We start from the raw sequence: 26,503 nt of genomic DNA on the forward strand, positions 1-26,503 counted from the left end.
AGAATATTTATGTGTGTGTTTGTGTGTGTATACAAATGTGTCTGTGTATATAGACACATCTATGTATGTGTATGCACACACATACACCCAAAGAATTACTGTAAGATTATTTCTAGAGCATATGGTATTTCCAATGAATATGATATTCATATGTTAGAATATAATTTTGATTACCCATATATAGTATAATGTTTACCAAATATATTTGTATTGTATTGAGTATTTTAGTAGCAAAGTAGACTATGGTCTTGTTTCAATGTGTTCTTCAAAGCTGTGAATGGTGAATAACTAATGTTAAAAGTCCCCTATTACAAGCACTAAGGTAGGACACTTTATGTATGCATTGGGTCAAGGAGTCAGAATATTAGATCCAGTTTAGTTTAGCAGTTGTTCACTAAGTGCTAAACAGAGCAAAGAAAAAAAAAGGATTAAAAGTAAAAAAGTGTTTTTAAAGGTTGTGGTGTATTGTGATAATTTTTTCCCCCATTTATTATAGTTCAAGGGAATAAGAGATTTAACTGCATACAAACCTGTCCTTTTCCTTGGCCAAGGGAAAGAATCTCTTCCTGTCCATGTATTAGAGCAATTAGAAAAGTCTAGAGAGGGAGTAGCTTTTCAGGCAGAATTCTTTTTTAAAAAAATTAATAAAACCAAAGAAATAATGTAAACCCATTCACTATACTATGAGAGAAAGAAAACAACAACAACTTTTTGCTCTCCTTTGGTTCTCTTTATGTATCTTCTTGTCCCTTCCTTCCTCACTCTCTATCCCTCCTACCACATATCCCTCCCATACTTTTGATTTAAAAAATGAAGTGTAGTTCCTTTTAGGCTACTGTTTTTATATTAGCATTATTTCAGATATGATACCTTTCCAAAGTTAGATATGTTTCTCTGATTGATCATTTGTAATGATGCTAACTACTGCATTTAGTTATGTTAATATAGATCACCTTTAGTATAGTCATTTCCTGTTTTGGATATTTATTATTCACTACCTGTAGTCAGCAGACATTGAGGAGAGGGGGGAAAAACAGTCAACAAGATAAAGATAGAAAGGAAATATTTTCTGTTTTCAAGAAACTTATATTCAAGTACATACAAACATATATGCATATATACATATATATGTGTATTTAGTAATTTCTTTGAGAGAAGACATGAAGGATGATCTGGAAAGACTTCATGTAGAAGATGATTGGAGATCCACAGCTAAATACAGCACTATTATGGGAGGCCCCTGCAAGCTGAAGCTTGAGAAAGGGGGAGCTGACCCAGGTGAAAGCTTTTGTGCTGATCTTGGTCAAGTGAGTGCTTTGTCCATACTGCCATACTAGGTGGGATAGGGAGACCTGTTTTCAAACAAATAAAGAACATCCTACTTGAGCTGAGTTTTGACGGAATCATGTGGTTCTAGGAAGCAAGGGTAAAATTAGTACACTTAAGAGAGGAGTAATGCTTGGTGTAAAGGTGTGGAAGTAGGAGGTAGAATATTGTATTTGTGGAGTAACAGAAAGGTCAGTTTCCTTGAACTATTATGTGTGTGGGAGAGAGTAATGTGTAATAAGGCAGGAAAAGTAGATTGGGGCGAGATGTGAAGGGAAGCAGAAGAGTTTGAACTTTATCTTAGAGATAATAATGAGCCAAGGGAGTTTGTTAATTTATTGAAACCTGTGGTTTAAGAACATCCCTTTATCACCTGTGTTGATGCTGGATTGCAGTGGATAAAGACTTGAAATGGAAGACCATTTAGGAGGAGGCTTTATTTCATTTAGGGAAGCAGTGATGCACGCGTTAGAATGGTGACCATATATAAAGAGAGGAAGACAGATTCAAGAGATGCTGCTGAGGTAGAAGTAACATAATTGGCTATATGGGAGGAAGGAGTTTGAGGGTGACTCTTAGATCGTGAACCATGTTATAGAAAGGCTGATGGTGTGCTTGGTAGAAAGTGGGGCAAAAAAATGTATAGATTGGAGTGGGATGAGGGAAAATATGAGAGAAGGATTTGAGTTGGATAGCTAGATTTAAAAATCATCTGTATAGAGATTATAATTTAAGCTGTGAGAGCTCCTCACTAAATGAGGAGAGAGAGAGAGAAAAAAAAAAGAAAATCCTAATGTAATAATAGCTAGAATTAGTAAAGTGTTTTTACTATTTGCCAAGTACTTTATGAACATTACCTCATTTTTATCTTCCCAACAACTCTGGAAGTGCTATTATTATTCCCATTTTACAGATGAAAAAAATGGAACAGTTAGAGGCAAAGTCACTTGCCCAGGATTACAAAACTAATAATTGTTTCAAGATCTTCCTGACTGTTTGTCCTTCCTAACTCCAGGAGTCTGACTTAGGGGTGTCTCTTCTAAACATTAACTCAGAAATATTGTCAGCTAAGCCTAAAAAATGAACATTTTTAGGTAAAAAAAGAGAGACTGTCTTCCCTAACATATATAACTGTTGAAGCAGTCTTGGACTATTATAACATAATGCACTTTTGCTACTGGGACCATTTCTTTGAAAAGTGGTATAATATTTCTATACGTAGCCACAGAAAAGGAAAAAAGGGAATATAGGAAAGAAAATGTGGGGTTGTTAACTCTTAGTGGGCACAGTGTAGTAAATATGAATGTGGAATCCATAAATATGTATACTAAAATACAATCAAGAATATTCCATTCTCCAAACTTTTTCTACATTAATTTGGCTACAAATTAATATTAAACTAATTCCTGTATTTTATTTCCCAAAGAGAAACCATTGGAGTATTTCAGCAGTCTCATAAACAAAGTCTATTTGATTCATGTAAAATGTCCCGTGGAGGGCCATTTACAGAAGATAAAGTGGAAGATGTAAAAGCCCTAGTCAAGATTATCCCGGTTTTCTTGGCTTTGATACCTTACTGGACAGTATATTTTCAAGTGAGTGGAAATAAGTAGAATAATTTGCTTCATTTCCCTGTGAAGGCCTGTGAAGTCCTTTCCCTTGTCTGTAAAATATTGTTTTGGATACAGCATAGGTCAATAGACAGTAATTAACAAAAGGAAGCAAAAAGTACAAATCAACTTGTTGGAATGGCTTTGTATGGAATACGCAGACTTAATCTGTAATGCCAGGGGACAGATATAATGTAGGCCAGGAGTTATCTTGTTGGCTTATGCAAGAAGTATTAAAGAGCTTTCTAGCCAATTGTAAAAACCCTAAAATTTACCTCTTCTGCTTACATACCAGTGTGGCCCTGTATCTTTTCTTGGCCTGTCTCTTTCATCTGGGAATGGGAACTACTTAATACTTTTTCAAAACAATTTTTTTCTTTATATTTGCTTAATATGCCTGATTCACTTATTTCTTCTTTCTTTCATTCCCTATTTTCTTTTTCATGCATCAATGTTGAATCTATTTGCTCAGACTGACCCTGCTCTTTGTAGGGTATCTATGTGGCTATATATATATTTGTAGAGGAGTCGTATTTGTATCTTTAAAAAACTATCATTCTTAATGTCACATTTCTCTATTATATCTAGATGCAGACAACATATGTTTTGCAGAGTCTTCATTTGAGAATTCCAGAAATTTCAAGTATCACAACCACTCCACATACGGTAAATAAAGCCATAATTGTTTCAGTTATGAAAATAGGCTTATTATGTGGAAAAAATTCCTCCTTTCCTTCTATACCAATTCCCCATAAAAGTAATTGTGGGATAAATAGTAGAAAAAGTGTTCCAGTTGAAATGGAAATGTTTGCTCAGGTTGTGGATTTTTGCTCTGTTCCTATGAAAGATAGTGTTAACTCTGGTAATGGGTGGTTGTGTGATTGTGGGTGGCAAATTTGTAATGGAAAACTAATTTAGACATGCTGTGTTCCTTAAACATCCCTGCATTATACTGGAGCATTGGAGTAGGGTTAGCGATACAATACTTGGAGTTGTTTAGTTTGGTGTGGAGTAGTGGTAAGTTGAATTTGAGGTGTTAAACATATCTATCACCTGGGTGCTTCAGCTTGAAGAAAAACTGCCATTTTGCAAAAATGAATAGAAAATAATGTTACATAGAGGGAAAGCAATTTCATTTATCTAAGTGGTAGTGAATATTTGGCATGGTGACACCTCCCTCACTGGAGAGTAAGAAGAAAAGAATATTGATTTGCCTTATTTCTAATTTTTTTTCCAACTATGAGGTACTTGTTTCTCAACTATACAATTATGCATAAATGGTGATAGTAAGGGTACTAAACAATGAAATGTACTATACGCAAGGTTTCTTCCTTACTTTTTAAAAAAGATACCCATGTAATTTAGACTTTGATAATTTAGATTTCTTTGTCATGGCCAAATTACCTACTGTTTCCATTTTAATTGTCCAGTTTCCAGCAGCCTGGCTGACCATGTTCGATGCATTGCTGATCCTGCTCCTTATACCTGTAAAGGATAAACTAGTAGATCCTATTTTGAAGAGAAATGGTTTGCTGCCATCATCTTTAAGAAGGATTGCCGTTGGCATGTTCTTTGTCATGTGCTCAGCCTTAGCTGCAGGTAAGAATGTGTCAGTGAGACATAGAAAGTGACTCAAATTTCAGCCCACAGGAACTTCTTACTACGAATATCCAGACATGTCAGTAATGGTGGCAGGTGAGTGGCTTGACAGGTTTGTACCCCCAGCATATTCCTAAAACTCAACTGTAGAATATTGTAATTTAACTTTTAGGAAAGGTGCAATAGGATATATTAGGAAACTGCTTTTGTGTGTGTGTGTGCTTGTTTTTTGCTTGCTTGGTTAAATAATGCATAAAGAAGTAAGAAACGAAAAAAAAATAGGCACTATTCTAAGTGCTTTACTATTATTATCTCATTTGATCTGCACAACAGCTTTGGAGGTAGGTACTATTATTATCCCCATATTATAGGGAAAACAGACAAATAGAGATTAACTTACTCAGGGTCACACAGCTAGTTTGGTTCTAAGGATAGATTTGAATTAAAATCCCCCTGACTCCAGACCCAATACTCTATTCACTGCACCATCTGCATGTTTTTTGTTCTCTATTCCTCTGGGGGATAGGCATGATTTTTTGACAACAATAATAAATAACACTTATATAGATCTTTAAGGTTTGCAAAGTGCTTTGCACATTACTTTATTTGAGTTTTAATAGTCACACAAAGTAGGTCAAGTATGATTAGCCCCATTTTATAAATAGGAAACTGAGGTTCAGAGAGGTTGAGGGACTTTGCCTATGATCACAAAGCATGAGAGAAGTGGGATTTCACCCAGAGTCTTCTGAGCAAAGACTGTGGCTAATGTGGATAATTGGTACAGAGGTATGTAGTGAAAGTCTGTATTAATAAATCCTAAAAAAGTTCAGGAAGAAAAAATGTAATTGATGCAGATGATTGGGAGCTATATTTGGTGCTTCAGGGGTTTCTTCATTATTCTCTTTGAAGTCATTTTACTGGAGTTGTTGTTTATCCTTGTTCTTGAAGAGAACCAGTGTCATCAGAAGTGTGATGTGATTTGCAAGTGAATTGGATTTAAGTGAGGGAGAGGGCTCTGCAGTCATTAGCTTCACTCATTTTCCTCTTGAATCTTTGGAGTGCAGTGGCAAGACATAGGTAAGGGATGACTGGAGATGGCTCCAGATGCAGTGGAAGACTTTTTCTTTCTTTTTCTTTTTTTTTTTTTTTTTTTTTTTTTTTTTTTTGCTGAGGCAATTAGGGTTAAGTGACTTGCCCAGGGTCACAGCCAGGAAGTTTTAAGTGTCTGAGACCAGATTTGAACTCAGATCCTCCTGACTTCAAGGCTGGTGCTCTATCCACTGCTCCACCTAGCTGCCCCGACTTTTTATTTCTTAAGTTAAGGACTTTCTCTGGTCTCAGTTTGTCTGAGGCAACACCCATTTAGTAATTTCACGCTAGATAAGAAATGAGACAAAAGATGGTCTAGTTTGCTGACTTAAAAAAAAATAAATCTAGGAGAAGTAGGTCTTACTCTGAAGTCAGATAAATCCGAGTCCATATCTTCTGATGAATTCTGATTTTCTTTTCTTCACAGTGACACTTAAAAAGATCTGTGATGGAGTACTAAAGAAAACATTCTCTTTGTTGACAGCAAATATAATTAATTACTCCTGACCCTGACAAATAACCTTATGATTTTAATTAGCTTTCATGTATCTTGAGTAACAATTGCTATCCTTCTGTTTCTTTTTTAAAATTTCACTTTTTAAATTTAGTATTTTATTTTCTCTCAATTACATGTAAAAACAATTTTCATCATTCCTTTTTTGAATAAGTTCCAAATTCTCTTCCTGCCTCCTTATCCTCATCATTGAAAAGGCAAGCAATTTGAAATGTTATACATGTGTAGTCTTGCAAAATATTTCCATATTAGTCATGTTGTAAAAGAAAACACAGATCAAAATAAAAACTCAAGAAAAATAAAGTTAAAAAGTATTCTTCAATATGTATTCAGATTGCATCATTTCTTTCTTTGAGAATGGATAGAATTTTCACTGATAAAATCTTCAGAGTTATATTGGGATTAATATATTGCTTAGAATAGCTAAGTTATTTACAATTGATAGTTTTACAGCAAGGGTGGGGAATCTTGTAACATTTGGATATTTATAACATCATTCAAGGGCCATACAAAATTATCAACTTGTAGAACTCAAGCAGTGGGAGCTTGTTGTACCTAGCTTTCAGCTCATCATCACCTGTGGTTGCCTTACCAAATGATTTTGCGGGCCTTATATGGCCCATAGGCCAGATATTCTCCACCTGTGTTTTGCAGTATTGCTGTTACAATATTGTGTACAGTGTTCTTTGGATTCTCTTCATTTCATTCATTCATTTGCATCAATTCCTGTAAGTTTCCCCAGGTTTTTCTGAGAGCACTTAGCTTGTTTCTTATACCACAGTAGTATTCCATCACAATCATATATACAAATTGCTCAGCCATTTTCCAACTGATGGACATCCCCTCTATTTCTAATTCTTTGCTACCAGAAAAGAGCTGCTATAAATATTTGGGCACAGTTCCAAATTGCTTTTACAGAATGGTTGAATCAATTTATAACTTCACCAATGCTGCATGTGTCTCAATTTTCCCATATTTTCTCCAGTATTTATCATTCTCCTTTTCTGTTCCATTAAACCTATCTGATAGGTGTGATGTTGTACCTCAGTATTGTTTTAATTTGTATATCTTCAATTAGTAGTGATTTAGAACATTATTTCATATGGTTATAGATAATTTTGGTAATTTCATCTGAAAACTGATTATTAATATTTTTAAATTATTCATCAATTGGAGAATGTCTCTTGTTATAAATTTTACCCATTTCTCTATCTTATCTGAGAGATGAGGCCTTTATCAGGGAAACTTGCTTGCTTCAAAAATTTTTTCATGGTCAGACTTGCTAATTGTATTTCCCTCTATCCTGGTTCTCTTTTTCTCTCTTCTTTCACCCTGTCCTTTCTCAACAGTGTTTTGCTTCTATTGTTTCCCCTAATCCACCCTTCCTTCTATGAGCACTCCCTGGCTTCCCCTCAGACTTTTCTTATTTCCTTCCCCTCCTACTGCCCTATAGAGTAGGATATATTTCTTTCTTTTTTTTTTTTTTATTACTATAGCTTTTTATTGACAAAACATATGCATGGATAATTTTTCAACATTGATCCTTGTAAAGACTTCTGTTCCAGCTTTTCCCCTCCTGTCCTCCACTCCCTCCCCTAGATGGCAGACATTCCCATACATGTTAAACATGTTAAAGTATATGTTAAATACAGTACATGTATACATATTTATACAGTTATTTTGTTGCACAAGAATAATTGGATTTAAAAGAAGGTAAAAATAACCTGGGACGAAAAACAAAAATGCAAGCAAACAACAACAGAAAGTACTAATGCTATGTTGTGGTTCATACTCATTTCCCAGTGTTCTTTCGCTGGGTGTAGTTGGTTCTGTTCATCACTGATCAATTGGAACTGATTTGGATCCTCTCATTGCTGAAGAGAGCCACTTACATCAGAATTGTTGTTGAAGTGTATAATGATCTTCTGGTTCTGCTCATTTCACTTAGCATCAGTTCATATAAGTCTTTAAGCCTCTCTGTATTCATCCTGCTGGTCATTCCTTACAGAACAATAATATTCCATAACATTCATATATCACAATTTATTCAGCCATTCTCCAATTGATGGGCATCCATTCAGTTTCCAGTTTCTAGCCACTATGAAAAGGGCTACCACAAACATTTTGGCACATACAGGGCCCTTTCCCTTCTTTAATATCTCTTTGGGATATAAGCCCAGTAGTAACACTGTTGGATCAAAGGGTATGCACAGTTTGATAACTTTTTGAGTATAGTTCCAAATTGCTCTCCAGAATGGCTGGATCCATTCACAACTCTACCAACAATGCATCAGTGTCCCAGTTTTCCCATAGTAGGATATATTTCTATGTCCAATTGAGTGTATATGTTATTCCCTCTTTGAAAGAATAATAATTCAAGCAGTCAATTGGTAACCCTGCTTCGCCCATCTTCCTCTTCACTGTAATAGTTTCTTGCCTCCCTTAATGTGAGACAATTTACCTCTCCCTTTCCCTTTCTTCCAATATATTCTTCTTTGTCAGCCCCATTTTATTTCTTATTTATTTATTTTCTGCTGAGGCAATTGGCGTTAAATGACTTGCCCAGGGTCACACAGCTAGGAAATATTAAGTGTCTGAAATCAGACTTGAACTCAGGTCCTCCTGACTTCAGGGTTGGTATTCTATCCGTTCCCCCTCTCCCACCCCCACCCCCATTTTATTTTTTAAAGATATCATTTCATCATATTCAACTTATGCTGACACACACACACACACACACACACACTCACTCTCTCTCTCTTCTCTCTCTATTTCACTTAAGTGCTCTAATAGTGAGAAAGTTCTTGTGAGTTGCAAGTATCATCTTCCTATAAAGAAATGTAAATAGTGTAACCTTATTAAGTCCCTTATGATTTCCCTTTCCTGTTTATTTTTTTAATGCTACTTGAATTTTATATTTGGAAATCAGATTTTTTAGTTACTTCTGTTCTTTATATTAGGAATGCTTGTGAAAGTATTATACTCATTTTTTCTATGTAGGTAACTCTTGGTTGTAATCCTAGCTCTTTTGCCTTCCAGAATATCATATTCCAAGCCCTCTGAGCCTTTAGTATAGAAACTGCAAAATATTATGTAAATACTGACCATGGTTCTACGATACTTGAATTGTTTCTTTCTGATTGCTTGCAGTATTTTCTCCTTAACCTGGTAGCCCTGGAATTTGGCCATTATATTTCTGGGAGTTTTCATTTTGGGATCTCTTTCAGGAGATGTTTGGTAGATTCTTCCAATATCTGTTTTACTTTATGATTCTGGAATATCGGGGTATTTTTCCTTAATAATTTCCTGAAAGATGTGTAGGTTCTTTTTTTGAGCATGGTTTTCAGGAAATCTAATAGTTTTTAAATTATCTCTCCTGGATCTGTTTTCTAAGTCAGTTGCTTTTCTAATAAGATATTTTACTTTTTTTTTCCATTATTTTTTTCTTTTCTGTTTTTTTCTTTTTCTCTTTTTTCTTAGTTTTGCTTTATTTGTTCTTGTTGTCTTACAGAATCATTAGCTTCCACTGACTCAATTCTACTTTTTAAAGAATTATTTCCTTCAGTGACCTTTTACCTCTTTTTCCATTTGGCCAATTCTGTTTTTCATTGAGTTTTTTCATTCAGTGAATTTTTGTGCCTCCTCTTCCGTTTGGCCAATTATACTTTTCAAGGCATTCTTCTCATTGGCTTTTTGTGCCTCTTTACTTTTCTTTTCTTTTTTTTTTTTTTAAAGTGTTATTTTCTTCAGTGTTTTTTTGTGCCTCCTTTATCAAGCCATAGACCCTTTTCCCATGACTTTCTTGCATCACTTTCCTTTCTTTTCCCAATTTTTCCTCTATGTCTCTCACTTAATTTTAAAAATCCCTTTTGACTTCTTCCATGGTCTGATACTAATTCATATTTTTCTTGGAGGCTTTGGATGTAGGAATTCTGACTTTGCTATCTTTTTCTGAGTTTTTTATTCTTCCTGGGTACCATAGTAACTTTCTTTAGTCAGAATTATTTTCTGTTGTTTGCTTATTTCTTTGGCCTATGTCTTGGCTTTTAACTCTTTGCAAAAGTGGGGTTCTTCTTCCAGGGTGGAGGGAAAACTGTTTCAAGTTTAAGGGATTTTGTGCAGTTGTATTCAGAAATACTTAAATACAACAACAACAGAAATACTTCTAGGGGTCTGTCATTTTTCTGTTTTTCCAAGGTAATCTGATCTAAGACGAAATGTGTTTACCACTCTCCTGGCCTGTGCTCTGGTCTGTGAGCAATCACAGATCTCTTTTCTGTCATAGAACTGTGAGAGGTGTTCCCTCTCCACTGTGGCTTCACACTCCTTCTCATCTTGGGACTGCCACTTGTCTCTGAGTATGGGAAAACACAGTTTTGCTGCCACTGCCAGCAAAGAGACCTTTGTAATCTTCTCATCAGACCGTCTCTCTTATCATTTATGGCCTGAGAACTCCAGAGGCAGCCACTACAGCTGCTGATTCATTGCTTCCAAGGCCTGCATTTGATTTGATGGGGCCTGGTCTGTGCTGGCTTGGCCTGCACTAAATCACATTCCATTCTCACTCCAGTGCAACAGATCTTTCCTGTCAAACTTGTAAGTTGTCTTGTGCTGGAAAATTGTTTCACCCCATCCTTTTGTGGGTCCTGCTTCTTCAGGGTTTGTTTGGGAGCATAATTTTAAAGGTCTTTGGAGAGATTTTGGGGGAGAGTTCAGGTGAGTCTTTGCCTTGTCTCTGTCATTTTGACTCTGTTTCCAGCTGCCATTATTTTGTCTTATATTTGTGTTTGGAATTTTATTATAGGAATGAATGCTGTCTAAAAATGCAAGGACATGAAAAATGAAAGGATAGTCCATTTTAGCCAGTCCTTCATCATCTGTTATTTTGAAGGAATTATACATAGACGTGCTGCTGATAGGGTGTTTGCCATCAGTTTGGAATAAAAAGTGCATATGCCTATGATAGCAATACATAGATGAACATTTTATGCATATACTTAAAGGATTTATGATATTGTCAGCATTGGAAACTCCACTAATTCAGATCTCTTGACTTAGTAACTTCTAGGGAATTGTCTGATGCACAGAGAAGATGAGGGGACCTGCCCAGGGTCACATAGTGAGTAAGTGTCAGGGGTGGAATTTTGAACACAGGTTTAAGAGAATCCAAGCTCAGCATTTTATCTGCTATATCAAGTATTCTTAAGTTCAGGTTCTGTATTTTTATTTACAGTTTTCTTTTTTTATTATTTTTATAATAAAAACATTCCGAGAAGGGCTCCATTTGTTTCACTAGACTTCCAAGAAGGGAGAAGAAGCCAGAAAGATTGAGAATTGTTTGTGCTGCATTACAGAACGCTTAATATGGATAGTGGATCAAATGGTGCAAACTTTTGTTGTGCCTAACCATTATTCCTAGTCAGTGGTAAAATTAATGTGAATATTAACTAATATATTTGTCCTAAAAAAGTGTTTTTTATAAAAATGCCTTTCTGCTTAAAATTAATTTTATTTGTGGTATGTGGGTATATTTTATTGTGTTTTAATTTTGTGTGTGTTTGTGTATGTGTGTGTGTGTGTGAAAAGAAAAAAGATTTGATAAGTTGCTGGTGCATTAGAGTTATAGATATAGTCTTTTAGTTCCACAGAAGTTAACTGTTCCACCATAAGGAACTCAGAGAAAATGATAAGTTGAATAGTAAAAACATGCCTGGTATCTAATGGTTAGAACTGAGGAAATATTTCACAGAATGACCTTGATCTCAGATACCCACTAATCCAGTCCATATTAGACTTGTTCATACCAAAACCAGAATCCTTTCCCTAACTCACCTCACAGGTGGTCATTTAGCCTGGGGAAGACTGAAAATTTCTGATGATGGGAAACCCTCTACTACTTGAGATGGTCCTTTCTGCTTTTTGGTAGCTCTAAGGGTTAAGAATTTTTCCTTTCATTAAGCGTACATTTGCCTTTGATAAGTTTTATCCTCTGGGGTTAAGCAGAGCTAGTCTAATCTCTTTCCTACATGACAGCCCTCCAGATGTTTGAAGGCTTTAAAAATATTTGGGTAAGTAAAATCTTTAATTTTCTAGATATTTTAGGTCATTAATATAGTTAGTGTAAGATATTTAACCTGGAAGACTGACCTAAGGCAAATATTACACACACAAGATCTAACATATTACTTGGAATTGTGTATATTTAAATAGTTCCATCTCTCTTCGAAGAGTCTAATTTGGTGTCTGCCACAAAGCTTATCTGTATATACCAGAAGTTAATGAAAGACATGGAAGAGATGCAGTCTTCCTTTCTGAATTAGTAATGTAGTCGCTATCGGTAGATAATATAGTTCAGCTTTGGTGACATCAACTTTGCAGGTTTTCATCCCAGTCATAGTGGGGATGCAAGGTTGGAACATTGATGGATTTCTAGTGAAGCATCTGTGTTGCCAAAGAATTAGTGTCTTCTGTTTTCCAGTCTGAACTGAACTCGCTTTTGGTACCAGCTGTTTACAACATTATATCTAAGACAATTTTTTCTTTTCTTTTAATATTTTGGTGATGAAAGAAGTCAGGGAGTAAAGAGGCTGGTGACTTTGCACAGCTCTTCCTCAATTCAGTCCAGTTCATTCTTTAAGCATGATATTACCTCCCTGATGTCACATTTCTCTTTGAGAATGAAGGACAAACAACATCTTTCTTGATGTCCTAGTATTCCTGTACTTATTTAAAATGTAAGAACCTCAACTATATTACCTTTTACCATTTTCTCTACTTCCTTTATTTTATAGCATCAATTTTCAACTAGATACCCCTTCTTAAATAGTGACTTATCTACATGGATATACGTTATATTATGAAGTTCCTTCATTGAGTAAAGTATAAATCTTCTGATGCACTAACAAAATAAGTACCATTGACATTTTAAACTTAAAAAAGATAACTTTTCTTTGGATCTCTGCTTCCCTGGCCATCATAGAATGATAGGTAAGGAGAAAGAGTGTTTTCTATTTGGCCATACAATTTTTCAATTAAAATGATAATAAGGAAGTAGTATGAGAAAAGTGGTGTAAGAGATAGAAAATAATTCCGAAATGAATAGTATTATATGTTAAGAAGTGTAAATAGTCCTGCATATGTACTTGTTATGATTTTGACATATAATCTAATGCTTGTATGAGATGAGAGGGTCTAAGTAAAGATTACTAGTCATTTCTACAGCTTCTAAGTATTATATACAACAAACCAAAAAAATCTTTACATTTTTAATTCTAGGAATTTTAGAGAGTAAAAGACTGGACATTGTGAAGGAAAAGACAATTAATCAGACAATTGGAAATGTCACTTACCATGCTGCTGATTTGCCAATATGGTGGCAGGTTCCACAGTATGTGTTGATTGGAATGAGTGAGATATTTGCAAGTATAGCAGGTAAGTGTTATTATAAATTCAGCAGATGGACTCAAAGTATTGTTATAGATTCAGCAATGTACTTTTCATTACAAATCTATTAAGGCCTATTGATATACACCTATTTGTTGTCACCACAAAATCTATACTTTAAAGGTAACATTTATAAATTCTCTTGGTATTTGGTAGATCTCCATATATATAACTTTTTATTCAAAGAAATATCCTTATTTTTAAAGTTAAATTTTAAAGTTTGCTCTTATTTTTGAATATAGTTTCTGATTAACTGAGTATATCAAATGTTAAAATGTTTGCTTTTAAAATAAATATGAAGTTATGTTGGGGGAAATATTTTATGTAAGTAGAAAACATGCCTCTGAAATGGGTATTCTTGGGGGAGCATTTTAACTTTTGATACACTCTTCAGCAGCCATATGTGCCTATGGCTGGCTTCCCTTATAAATATATAATAAAAAAATTTTCAGATTTAATCACCACACTTTACCAACACTTGTTTGCAGACTCTGCTTGATTAATGCCAACCTGTATTAATGTCAACTTGTAGCTGCTCTACAAATAAGTCTTAGGAGTGGTATTTTTCCCTTTTGGAATAGGTAGAGAGATTATGTTTGAAAAGATTTTCATTATTGAAGAAGATGGACTCTTAATTAGCAAAGCAAACAAAACAACAAACATTGAGGTTTTTTAAATAATTGTGATAGTATTGACTTTGTTTTTCTCTACTGTAGATTATAGTCCTAATTTACCTATGGTATAAGAAAGGGCAAGAAATTGGGCTTTGAAAATTTCTGTTTGTCAGGATTCAGCACTCTCTAAAAATGAATTTCTAGCTGAATCCTGACTCTAGTAAGAAGGTATAAGAATACTCCTAGATAGTATCTTCATTGATGATTCACTATAGGATGCTTTATTCTTCACATTCCCAGCAACAATACCAGAGAAAGATAGTTGGACTTCAGTCAATCTGATTTAATAACATTCAGTTACTCATTTTTCTGAATAATTTCATATGGTATTTTTAATATTTACTTTTGAAGGTATTATAAGATATTATGGTTAATTCTAACTTAATCTTTGTGTAGATTTGTATTTCTGAACTAGTGAATGTACTGTTGCAAAACAAGTAATATGTCATAATCTATAATCCTTACCACCATATCTGTGTAGAATAATTGGTGACCTATTTATTTCCAGGAAAGGAACTAATATTAATATGGGTATTATGGAAAGCTGTATCAAGAGGGAAACTTGGTTTTTATTTCTTATACACATTCAGAAATAATTTATCTGTGTACAGTGTTAAAAACATCCAATTCTTGAAACATTATGTATGATGACAGCATTATTACATGCTCATCCACTTATTATTAGCTTGTATCACACCAAAAAGGAAGAAAACTTTATAAAAAGGTCACTTTTTGTATCTTAACCCATGTCTAGAAAAACTGAGTATTTGGAGTGATGATTCTCCAAAATTGGTCATGGTTTACATTGAGATATAGATTATTATTAATGTTTATTAAATTTGCAGTTGACACAAAGCAAGTCCTAGGTAACAAAAGGATCCAGCCAGCTCAGGGGCTAGAACTGAATCTGAGAAGTTGAAATTTAAGAGATATAAATTAAAAGTTTTCTACTTGAATCAAAAATAAGAAAAAAAAAAAACTTTAGAAGTATAAGATAGGGGAGCTTTAAACAGCTGTTTGTAGCAGGACTATAGGTTTTTGGTATATTCTCAGATTAGTCTGAGTTAATTGAACGATATGGTAACCAAGAAAGACAGTGCATTTCCCCCCCCCTCAATTACAATTAAAAACAACATTTTTTGGAGGGTGGGGTGGGGTTATACATGTACATTCATTTTCTTTTTAACATTTCCTTATTAATCGTGTTGGGAGGGAAAAATCAGAACAAAAGAAAAAAAATGAGAAAAAAAAACAGAAGGAAAAAAAAAAAACATGAACATAGCATGTGTTGAGTTACATTCAGTCTTCATAGTTCTTTCTCTGGACATAGCGTTTTCCATCCAAAATTTATTGGGATTGCCTTGGATCACTCAACCACTTAGAAGAACCAAGTCTGTCATAGTTGGTCATTATACAGTCTTGCTGTTTATGTGTATGTTTTCCTGGTTCTGCTTGTTTCACTCAGCATCAGTTCATCATGTAAATCTTTCCAGGCCTTTCTAAATTCAGCTTGTTCATTATTTTTTATAGAACAATAACATTTCATGCTATATTTAGCCATTTTCCAATTGATGGCCATCTGCTCATTTTCCAATTCTTTGCCACTACAAAAAAAAAAGCTGCTCCAAACATTTATTGCACATGTGGGTCCTTGTCCCTCCTTTATGATCTTTTTGGGATATAGAACTAATAGGTATTCTGCTGGATCAAAGGATCATACACACAGTTTTATAGCCCTTTGGGCATAGTTCCAAAAGTCTCTCCAGAATTGTTGGGTTCATTTCCCAGCTCCAACAACAAACATTAAAAGACAGTGCATTCTTAATCTGCCTGAAAAGAAACATAGCAATAAAGAGGGGATAACCCACCTTTACTCTATCCTGTTCAGACTATATTTGGAATGTTGTGTTGAGTTAAGAGTGCTGCAGGATAGGAAAATATCAGTAAACTCATGAGAGAATCCTGGGGAAAACATCCAGAATGATGGGTGGCCTATTTCCATTCCCAAAGTAGAGAATGCTTTAGGAACTAAAAAAAAAAAAAAAAAGCTGAGTTAAAAAAAAAAAATATGGCTTATCTTCATGGATCATTTGTAGTAGTTGTATATGTTTATTATGAAGGAGAGGAGAGAAAATGTTTTTCTTTTAAGTATATTTGAAGAACTGTCATTAGGAAGAAGTAGTAGAGTAGTGCTGCTTGGCTCCAGAGTACCTCCGAATAAACATTATAAAGAAGGTAAGTTTAGGCTCACTGACTAGAACATTCCCTATGGTTTAGAATTGTCCACAAATGTAAGGGGCTACCTTGAGAGGGAGTGCATTCCTCTTTGTTAAAGGTCTGACCATTAGACATTTTGTCAGTCATGTTCTAAGAGTTATTTTTTTGATTTGGGTTAAACTTGATGGCCTTTAAGATTCCCTCTAATTCTGAAATTTTATGTAATCCTGATCAATTTAGAACTTTTGAGGATAATGCAGTAGGGTTTAATAGTGAAAATGTCTTTAACTTCTGAACTTCCTAAGTGTCTATTACGCAATATTTTATTGCTTATATTCTTTGTTCCTTCTCTATTTTTTTTTTTTAAACAGGGCTGGAATTTGCATATTCAGCTGCTCCAAAATCTATGCAGAGTGCCATAATGGGATTATTCTTTTTTTTCTCTGGAGTTGGGTCATTTTTTGGCTCAGGATTGTTGGCTTTAGTATCGGTGAAAGGCATTGGTTGGATGAGTAATCACACAGACTTTGGTAAGGACATTTTGGTCAAGTCTCTTAAGTAATCTGTTACTAGCACTTAATGAAAAGTCAGTATTTCTTGTAATGTGACTTGCCTCACAGAAGTTATCATGAACTTTGATTTCTTCATACCCAGAAGCTCTTTTCCCCACTGATTATTGGTAGTGGATAAAGACATAAAGCATATAAATATAGATTTAATTACATATTACATAATTATACATTATATATTTATTACATATTTTCTGTGTAGGTAAACTGGTTTACTTAAAATATTTACCTGTATTAGTAAGAAAGTTAGTTGGTCATATGATATACTTAATACCGCAAAGTAGGATGGATAATGTTGTTTATAATTGTAAATCAACATGTTTTATTAATTACCTACAAGCCAAGAATGGCTAGTACTTTTATCTGTCAGAAATGGCAACTTTTATAGTTTAAAAATGAAATGGTATCTTGACAACCGGGTACCTTAATCTTGTAATGCATTTGAATTTAGATGATTCAGAAGCTTTAGAATTCAGTTTAAGTTTCTATGGTGGTCTACCCTTAAAATACCTCTTAACTTTGTATTTTTACAATGACCCCTGACCTTCATTAGGCAGAATCACAGAACTCCAGAGGTAGAAAAGATATTTAGGAGTTATTTAGTGCATCTTGTACCTAACTAAGAGCCTTTGGTACATTATAGCTCCAGAATGGTCTTTTGTAGCCTTTGCTTGAAGTTTTCAAATGTGTGAGAATCTATTTCCTCCTGAGGCAGCCGAATATATTCTACTTTGAGATAACTCTAATTATTATTATTATTTTTTTTTTTTACATCAGACCTAACTTTGCTTCTTTGTGATTTTCATTCAGTATTCCAATTTTTGCTTTTTGGATCCAAGAAAAACAAGTCTTAACCCCTTTTCTATGTGATAGCCCTTTAAATACAGATAACTATAAATATGCCTTTTCCATAAGTCTTTTCTCCAGTCTCTTCAGCTAATCCTCCTTTGACATGATTATCATTCTCATTGCCTTCAGGACTTTGTTTATCTTTTTTTCTTTTTCTTTCTATTATAATGACTTTGTTTTTCAAAATACATGCAAAGATAGTTTTCAGCATTCACCCTTGCAAAGCCTTATGTTCCACATTTTCCTCCCTCCCTTTACCCCACCTTTCTCCCCTAGACATCAAGTAATCCCATACGTTAAACAAGAGCAATTCTTTTATACATATTTCCACATTTATAATGCTGCACAAGAAAAATTAGATTAAAAAGGGGGAAAAGGGAGAAAGAAAAAAAAAAGCAAGTAAATAACAACAAAAAAGGTGAAAATACTATATTGTGAACCACATTTGGTCCCCATAGTTCTCTTTCTGGATGCAGATTGCTCTCTCCATCAAAAGTCTATTGGAATTGCCATTGAATTACATGGAATTGCCACAACCGTCAGGATCTTGTTGCTGTATACGATGTTCTCTTGGTTCTGCTCACTTCACTTAGCTTCAGTTCATGTGAATCTTTCTAGGTCTTCCTGAAATCATCCTGCTGATAGTTTCTTATGGAAAAATAATATTCCATTACATTCATATACTATAACTTATTCAGCCATTCTTCAACTGATGAGCATTCAATTTCTAGTTCCTTGCCACGATAAAAAGGGCTACAAACATTTTTACACATGGGGATCTTTTTCCTTTTTTTTTTTTTTTTTTTAAATGATCTCTTTGGGATACAGGCCCAGTGGTGAGACTACTGGATCAAAGGGTATACAATTTAATAGCCTTTTGGACATAATTCCAAATTGCTCTTTTGGAGGACTTTCAAGCTTAGCAATATTCTTTCTGAAATGTGGTTGTCTAGAATTGAGCACAATTTTCTAGATGGGGTCTGACTAGGACAGAAGATAGCAGAACTATTATGACTGCCTTCCAGTTTGCAGTGTTTCCAGTGCTTTAATATTATTAAATATTTAATGATTGATTGATTCTCTTCCTGCAACCTAAGATCACATTATTTTGGGAGCGATTCTTTGCTGTTGTTTCTTACCACTCTTTTGTCTCAGTAGACAAATCTACTGTCTAATCATGACTGCCCCTTATAAAGTTGAATAATTGAATTTAATCTAACTTCAGTCATCATCCAACTTGCTAAAAAAAACCCGTTTATAATTTCTCAAATGTTTAGTCAGCTACAGTATAAGTTAATATCATTTATTTTGATTACCAAATTTTGTTCCCTACCCATTGGTGTAGCCACTCCCCAGTACCTGAGTTGACACTTCTTCCATAAACTTTTCTTGATATTGTCTTTTGGCTTTGAGGGTTTTTTAATGACACTAGATACTGTCTGATTGTTGTATCTTGTGAATTCTTGTTTTTAAAATATTTTATGTAATGGGCTGAGGCTTGAGTTGATGCACTGAGGTCCCAAGCACATGAGGCTAAATAGTAATTGGACCATACTCTATGAATATATAAGCTTGGAGAAAGAATGGCCCCCGCCCACTCTTTGTGCAAGTCCTGATGTGTTGTTTAGGAAATGACGATTTTGGTGGGTGGAGGCAGGGGAGTGGAGAAGCAAGGGGAAGGAGAGATTTTTGGGATTGCCTTGCCACGGTTTGCTCACATCTCTCTCTGTTAGCTGACTTCCTGTCACAACTGTCCATATTGCTATCGCAATCTTTATTCACCTCTTCACTTCAATAAATATTGAAGATTTTTCCCTTAACCTGAATTCCTGACTCCGGCTGATTTTAAATACGCGGTCATTACAATTTTATAAGTGATGAGGTATATAAAGGTAATAGATAGCTGGCATACCTTCCATGCATGTTTGTGGTGGCACTTAGGAGGGTTCTCACATCACTATTTATATTTTATATTTACCTAATAATAATGAACTGATTGAAGGTTGGGAGATATATGGAGATAGCTTAAATACAACATGTATTTAATGTAATTTTAATTAAACTTGTCTTTCCCCCCAGCAACCCTTTAGTTTTTATAAACTTGGCCATTTCCTTTGAAGGCACGGCAATTCTTCTGATCTCCAGGTTACCCTTGGTATTACATGTTCGTCTCACTCTCTCTCCTTCATCTCACACATTCATTTAGTTGCCAGATTTTGCTTTTTTCTGCCTGATCTTCAGATCAGAGTTTCTTCCACGTTAGTTCAAATACTCATCGCCTCTTGTCTAGGTTATTGGATCAGTTTCTTAATTGACTTTCTTGCATCAAGTCTCTCCCCCTTCTAGACTATTCTACATATTGCTGCCAAAACACTTTTCTTTAAACACTTGTCTCTTACTTAGTTCTAATTTCCAGCGTCTTCCTCTTGTTTCTAGAATAAGCTTCTCTCTTTAGCTTTTTAAAGCCCTATATTTCCTGGCTCCGACCCATTCAGCCTCATTGGGCAGTAACTCTCTTCACAGACCATCTCTCTGTTTTTTATACCACTAATACTCCTCTTTTCTCTCTTCCTTTGTACTGATTGCTTCATGTGCTTGACATGTTTTTCTTTCTTACTTCATAGAATCTTTCTTTAGGATGAAATTCAAGTTGTATCTATGTATGAAATCTGTCATGATCTTCTCAAGTAATAATGCCTTGTCTTTCATTTAGCTACTTTGTATATATTTGTATTTATTCACTTTATATTGTATGTTTCTTTATATGTATTTGTTTTCTTCTTAATTTGAATGTAAAATCCTTCTGATGAATACATGCTTTATACTAGTTTATGACACATAATTGGCACTTAATAAATACCCCTTGATTCAGTGATTTATTAGACCTCCAAAATTAGAAGCAACCAAATATTTTCTGTTTCTTTTCTATTAAATTAAATAGATACAAACAAAAAAAGAGAAAGATAATCCCTTCTTTTCTTAAAAACAAATTGTTAGTCAAGTAATAAATAAAATACCCAGATATTGAATATTGTGCTCCTATCTCTCAACCCTCAATTGAAATCTACTTTTGCTCTATACAAAGAAGTAACCACTGGAAGTTATCCTATGCTAGACTCTCCTGGACTCAGTTAAGACAAGAATAATTTTCCTGATATAGTTATTTGGGTAACACATCAGTTATCTGCCTTTGGCTTCTTTGGTCATAGATGTCTTTATCTTCTGATTAAATAGCCGATAAACATTTTATTTAGTGCCTACTAGGTGACAGGTATTATGCTAAGTACTGGAGATACAAACAAAAAAAGAAAAAGATAATCCCTGCCCTCTAGGAGTTTATAATTGAATAGAGGAAAACACAAAAAGAAACTGAAAAGGGATAGAAAATAGAGGGAAGGACTGGATTCCCCATGGGAAATGAAGTGATGCCTTTGCTGAGTCCCTTTCTTAATGGAGGTTCTGCCCTCCAGTCATGAAGAGAGAGTAGGAGTAATGAAGCATGTGAAGATCAGGCAGAAGGATGAGGTTTTTCTAGCTATGAATTTCTCTGGCCTTGGTGGAGAAGTCAGAAAAATTCCCAAGGTGAGCAGCCAGTGCAAACTAAGATGTTTGTGCTGAGCCCTCTCCTTAGATGGAAGTTTAAATGGAGACGTTATGTTAGAAGAATATTCCAGTCCCCTCAGAACTTTACCACTGGGACACATTTCTATTTTACTTACTAGGGCAAAAACTGTTCTGGGAAAGGATTGATTTAGGTGGAAGTGCTCTCAGATCTTTTTCTTTACCTGATTCCTCAGCAGAATCATTCAATAGAAATTTACCACTATGTGAACTTTAGAGATCTTTTGAGATCCATTTTACAGCTGATGAAACAGACCCAGAGTTATTAATACTTATCCAAGATCATACAGGGTTTTAATATAGGTTTTCTAACCTCAGGTTTAGCATTCTTTCCATTGTATTATATTGTTTTTCAATAGTAATAAGCCAGCAAGATGATAGGAGATTTAGGCCTTTTAAGTAGATTCATTCTCAGAAAGTGAGATATGACAGATTGCTGTACCTTCATGTAATAGATTTGTCATTTGTGGCTTTTATTAACTGAGTATGAGTATTTTTTTTCCCCTCCCATTATGTGTATTGAAGTCTTTTGGAAAAGAGTGGTTGCCTTATGAAAAGGAACATTTTTTCCCCTCCTCCCTTCATTTTAAATCCTATGGAACATATTCTTCCTTCAGTTTTTGTTCCCTATTCCCCACTTCAAAACATACACTGTCATTAGCAACAAGTTTAGAAAGAAATCATCATCCTGCAGCCAAGCTAGTGGGCAGTTTCTCTCAGCTGACTATAGTGACCATTCTTGAAGCATTTCCTAGGACCATCTAAAATCTTTGTTGCAAGGGCATACAGTTAGCAATTATAGGGTTACTTTCACATTGCTGTGAAGAACCAAAGTAGTGTTTTAATGAAAGGGCCATGATAAATGCATAAAATTCATAAATGACCATTATGAAAGCTTGTCCTTCATAAATTTTATTTTATTTTTTTACCTGTTGTGGTAGCAGCATTTTATTAAATATGGTTATTAAAACTAATCTTTGGTTAATTTGGTGCTGTAATTAAATGTTTTTTTTAAAAAATGACTTATAAGTTTGTTTATTTAATAAACTGTAAGTAAGCTTTATTAGTTACCTATTCTGTCATGTTAATTGTTTTTCTTATAAAGTCTAATTTGTGACATTTCTGAAATGTCACTGAAATGACTCTTTATAAATTAGTCAATATACCAACATTTATTAAGAGCTTACTCTGGATCAGGTGCTATGTTGAGTGCCAAGGATAAGGAGAAAGGCAACAAGAGCTTGTCATTAGGAAACTCAAGAGTCTCCTAGTTTAGGCATAGAGTCAGTCACCTTTTGTGTGAAGCCTGCTGCAATCAGCCAACCCAGTCTGCTCTTTCTCTAGGGAACATTAATGGCTGCTACCTGAACTATTACTTTTTCCTGCTGGCTGCTATCCAAGGAGTGACCCTCCTGCTTTTCCTGATTGTCTCTGTGAAATATGACCGCCAACGATCTCGGGCCAATGGAATGCTCGTCAATGGCAAGTCCTGATGTTCCCTGACCTGTGTACACAATGAAACAACCATGACCTTGCGGATTTTTATTATACTGCCAAGCTATGGATTGGACAAGAAGCGCCATTAAATGCACAACAATTTATTCTACCTTTGTCTGTTGTAGTTTCTTTTCTGGTGCACTAGGAAATGCTTTCATTCATATCCTTACACCTGGAGCCCTTTGCAGGTTTCTTTGGTAAATGTATACGTTATTCAGCAAGTTTAAAGTAAGTACTTTGAAAAGTCTTACTGTGTCTGACCCTTTCCTCCCTCTTCCATCATTATTAGTCCACTGAAAATATTTAGTTTAAGTTTATATCTTTATATTTAGTTTATATGAATGCCACAATACCCTGCAGATTACTTTTGTATCTTAATCCGAATCTTTTTTTTTTTTAGACAGAATAAAATTGTTACTGATTTCAGGATATTTAAGTATCTCAGTATGATTGGCCTAGCAAGATGACTTTTTTTTTTTTTAAAGCTTTTTATTTTCAAAACATATGCATGGATAATTTTTCAACATTAACCCTTGCAAACCTGTGTTCAAATTTTCCCTCCCCTTCCCACACCTCCTTCTCTTAGATGGCAAGTAATCCAATATATGTTAAACATGGTAGAAATATTAAATCTAATATATGCATACATATTTATACAATTATCTTGCTGCACAAGAAAAATTAAATCAAACAGGAAGAAAGTGAGAAAAATAAAATGCAAGCAAAAAACAACAAAAAGAGTGAAAATGCTCTGTTGTGAATCACTCTCAGTTCTTACCTCCTCTCTCTGAGTATAGATGGTTGCCTTCATCACAAGGTCATTGGAATTGGCCCTAATCATCTCACTGTTGAAGAAAGTCCATCAGAATTGATCATCATACAATCTCATATCACAGTGTACAATGATCTCTTGGTTCTGCTCATTTCACTTAGCAGCAAAATGAATTTTTAGATAAATTGTAATGCTCAATAGCTCTAAGATACAGATTGTCTAGTCATAGAGCAATTTTACATTAACCTGTATTGTTAATTCCAACAGGCCAGACTTGACTTCACCAGCACTGAGCAGCAGAACTGATAGAACCGCATGGAGGTAGGAATATAGACAATCACAGTAGGGAGTGTATCAATGCATGCCTTGGCCTTGGGCATTTGAAACTAAAAAAATATCCTCCATCCCCACCCAGCCCTAATTCATCAGTAAAATTTTAATCCTGTGGGAGACCTGATAATTTTTCAACTTTGCAAATCTTGAAGTTAAGCAGATAAAAATTTTGTTCTCCTATCCACAGTGATCTGTGTCCATATGTGGAACACTATTTTATTTGATATCTCATTTTCTCTCCATTCCCAATATCCACCCTCTTCTTATCCCTTTAGTTTTTCCCTCACTTAATCCGTCCCTCAGTCAGCAGAAAAATTTATTTGACAAGTCCTTAGTTTTGTCAATGTTAAATCCTTCCCAAATTTTCATTGTCTTTCCAGACAAAGGTCAGATCTAACTTTTTTTTTTAATTATGGCTTTTTTAAAAAATAGCTTTTTACTTTCAAGATAGATGCATGGATAATTTTTACCTTGCAAAACCTTCTGTTTCAACTTTTCCCCTCCTTCTCCCCCGCCCCCCCCCCCCCCATGGCAGGTAGACCAATACATGTTAAATATGTTAAAGGATATATTAAACACAATAGTGTATACATATCCATACAATTGTTTTGCTGCACAAGAAAAATCGGACTTAGAAATAAGGTAAAAATAACCTGAGAAGGAAAACAAAAATGCAAGCAGACAAAAACAGAGTGTAAATGCTATGTTGTGGTCCACACTCATTTCCCAGTGTTCTTTTGCTGAGAGTAGCTGGTTCTGTTCATTACTGATCAATTGGAACTGAATTGGATCCTCTAATTGTTGAAGAGAACCACTTCCATCAGAATTGATCCTCATATAGTATTGTTGTTGAAGTGTATAATGCAGATCTAACTTTTAACATATTCTACATTGTTGCTAATCTCTTTGTTTTAACTCAATATTTTCTTTTTTTGACAATTGAAATATTTGATTAAAGAGGAAGAGATAGCAATCAAATGAATTTGGGGCTAATGGTAGTGGTATTAATTGGTTTTTTGAAATGATAAGCAGGAACATATCTAACATATATAGGATTGCTTGCCATCTTGGGGAGGAGGTGGAGGGAGGGAGGGGAAAAATTGAAACATAAGTGAGTGCAAGGGATAATGTTGTAAAATATTACCCTGGCATGGATTCTGTCAATATAAAGTTATTATTAAATAAAATAAAATTAAAAAAAAAAAAAAGAAATGATAAGCAGGTAGTAAATCATGGTAGTTCTCTCCTTTCCCCTTCCTAATAGGGTTGCTAATTAAATTAATAGAAGAATATATGTATACAAAAGACTGCACATGGAAGAAGTCACCTCTGTTGATATTCACCTTTCCTTTTTCCTCCTTCCTAAAATGGAATTGGGCTTGTTTCTCTGCAAATGAGGATCTTTGTCCTGAGCATCTTAAAATGATTGAGGTATATCTACCCCAGGACACAGATCCATGCGTATAATTGATGCTAGTGACACTTTCTCCCCAAATTAATCATAAACAGTACAGGGTTGCTATTTATGGCCTGGGGGCCTTGTTCCTGAAAAGAAGTATTTCTCACATGCATTTCAGTCTTGTTCAGTGCTCAGTTCTCCTGTCTTGAGACCTTAAACTTATCTCCTACTAGACAAAGGAAAAAGCATCTATTAAGCTATTGTGTGCCAGGCATTATATTAAACAATTTACAAATGTTGCATTTGATCTTCACAGCAACCCTGTAAGGTAGGTGCTATTAGCCCATTTTACAGATGGAAACATAGATTAAAAGATATCCTCATTGAGTAAACTCGGGCAAACAAGTTAAATGTTATGCAAGGCCACATAGCTAGTAAATATCAGGCCAGATTTGAACTCAAGTCTTCTTGACTCCAGATCCAGTGCTCTAACTGTTGTACCATCAAGCTCCAACTGTTCCCTTGTCAATGTCTTCATCCTGTAAGCATCCTTGCCCTCCACTGAATAAGGATCAATAAGGACATTTACTCACTTTTCTTTTCCATCTGACCAAAGTGGAAGCGTACCTGCAAAGGTATAGTATGAACTACTTATTTGTCATTTCACATTACCGTTCCTTCCAAGTAGGATTTGTTTTTCTACTTAAAGGTTTCATTTATTGATTTATTTTTTAAAATATATTGTGTCCTAATGACTACTCTGCTTCTTCTTGTGTGCCTCTTCGCCCCTCTTTCACTCCAATAACTCTCCAAATATACTATAATAATCCAGTAAAGAAAATGAAGGAAACTGCTCAGATCGTAGGATTTTAAACTGGAAAGGGCCTTGAGAGGTTATTTTTGTCTTAAATCTTATTTCATAGAAAGGGAAACTGAGCCCCTTCTATGGGAATGGAGAATGACCACATAATACAGGAGAAGCATTATCAGC

At 34.8% G+C, this 26,503-nt stretch overlaps 1 protein-coding gene across 1 annotated transcript in view; it reads left to right on the forward strand.

Annotated features, from left to right (window-relative positions):
- SLC15A4 (solute carrier family 15 member 4) overlaps positions 1–23,117 on the forward strand; it is a 43,951-nt gene extending 20,834 nt beyond the window's left edge. Inside the window, exons 3-8 of the mRNA XM_051972615.1 lie at positions 2,753–2,921; positions 3,525–3,602; positions 4,367–4,535; positions 13,414–13,569; positions 16,844–17,002; positions 22,856–23,117. Of these exons, the coding sequence (XP_051828575.1) occupies positions 2,753–2,921; positions 3,525–3,602; positions 4,367–4,535; positions 13,414–13,569; positions 16,844–17,002; positions 22,856–23,004 (880 nt within the window). The 3' untranslated portion in view covers positions 23,005–23,117. The remainder of the gene's footprint in view (positions 1–2,752; positions 2,922–3,524; positions 3,603–4,366; positions 4,536–13,413; positions 13,570–16,843; positions 17,003–22,855) is intronic.
- Positions 23,118–26,503: the final 3,386 nt, after the last annotated feature.

Source organism: Antechinus flavipes, chromosome 1 (assembly GCF_016432865.1).
Source record: "Antechinus flavipes isolate AdamAnt ecotype Samford, QLD, Australia chromosome 1, AdamAnt_v2, whole genome shotgun sequence".
Classification (NCBI taxonomy): Eukaryota; Metazoa; Chordata; class Mammalia; order Dasyuromorphia; family Dasyuridae; genus Antechinus; species Antechinus flavipes.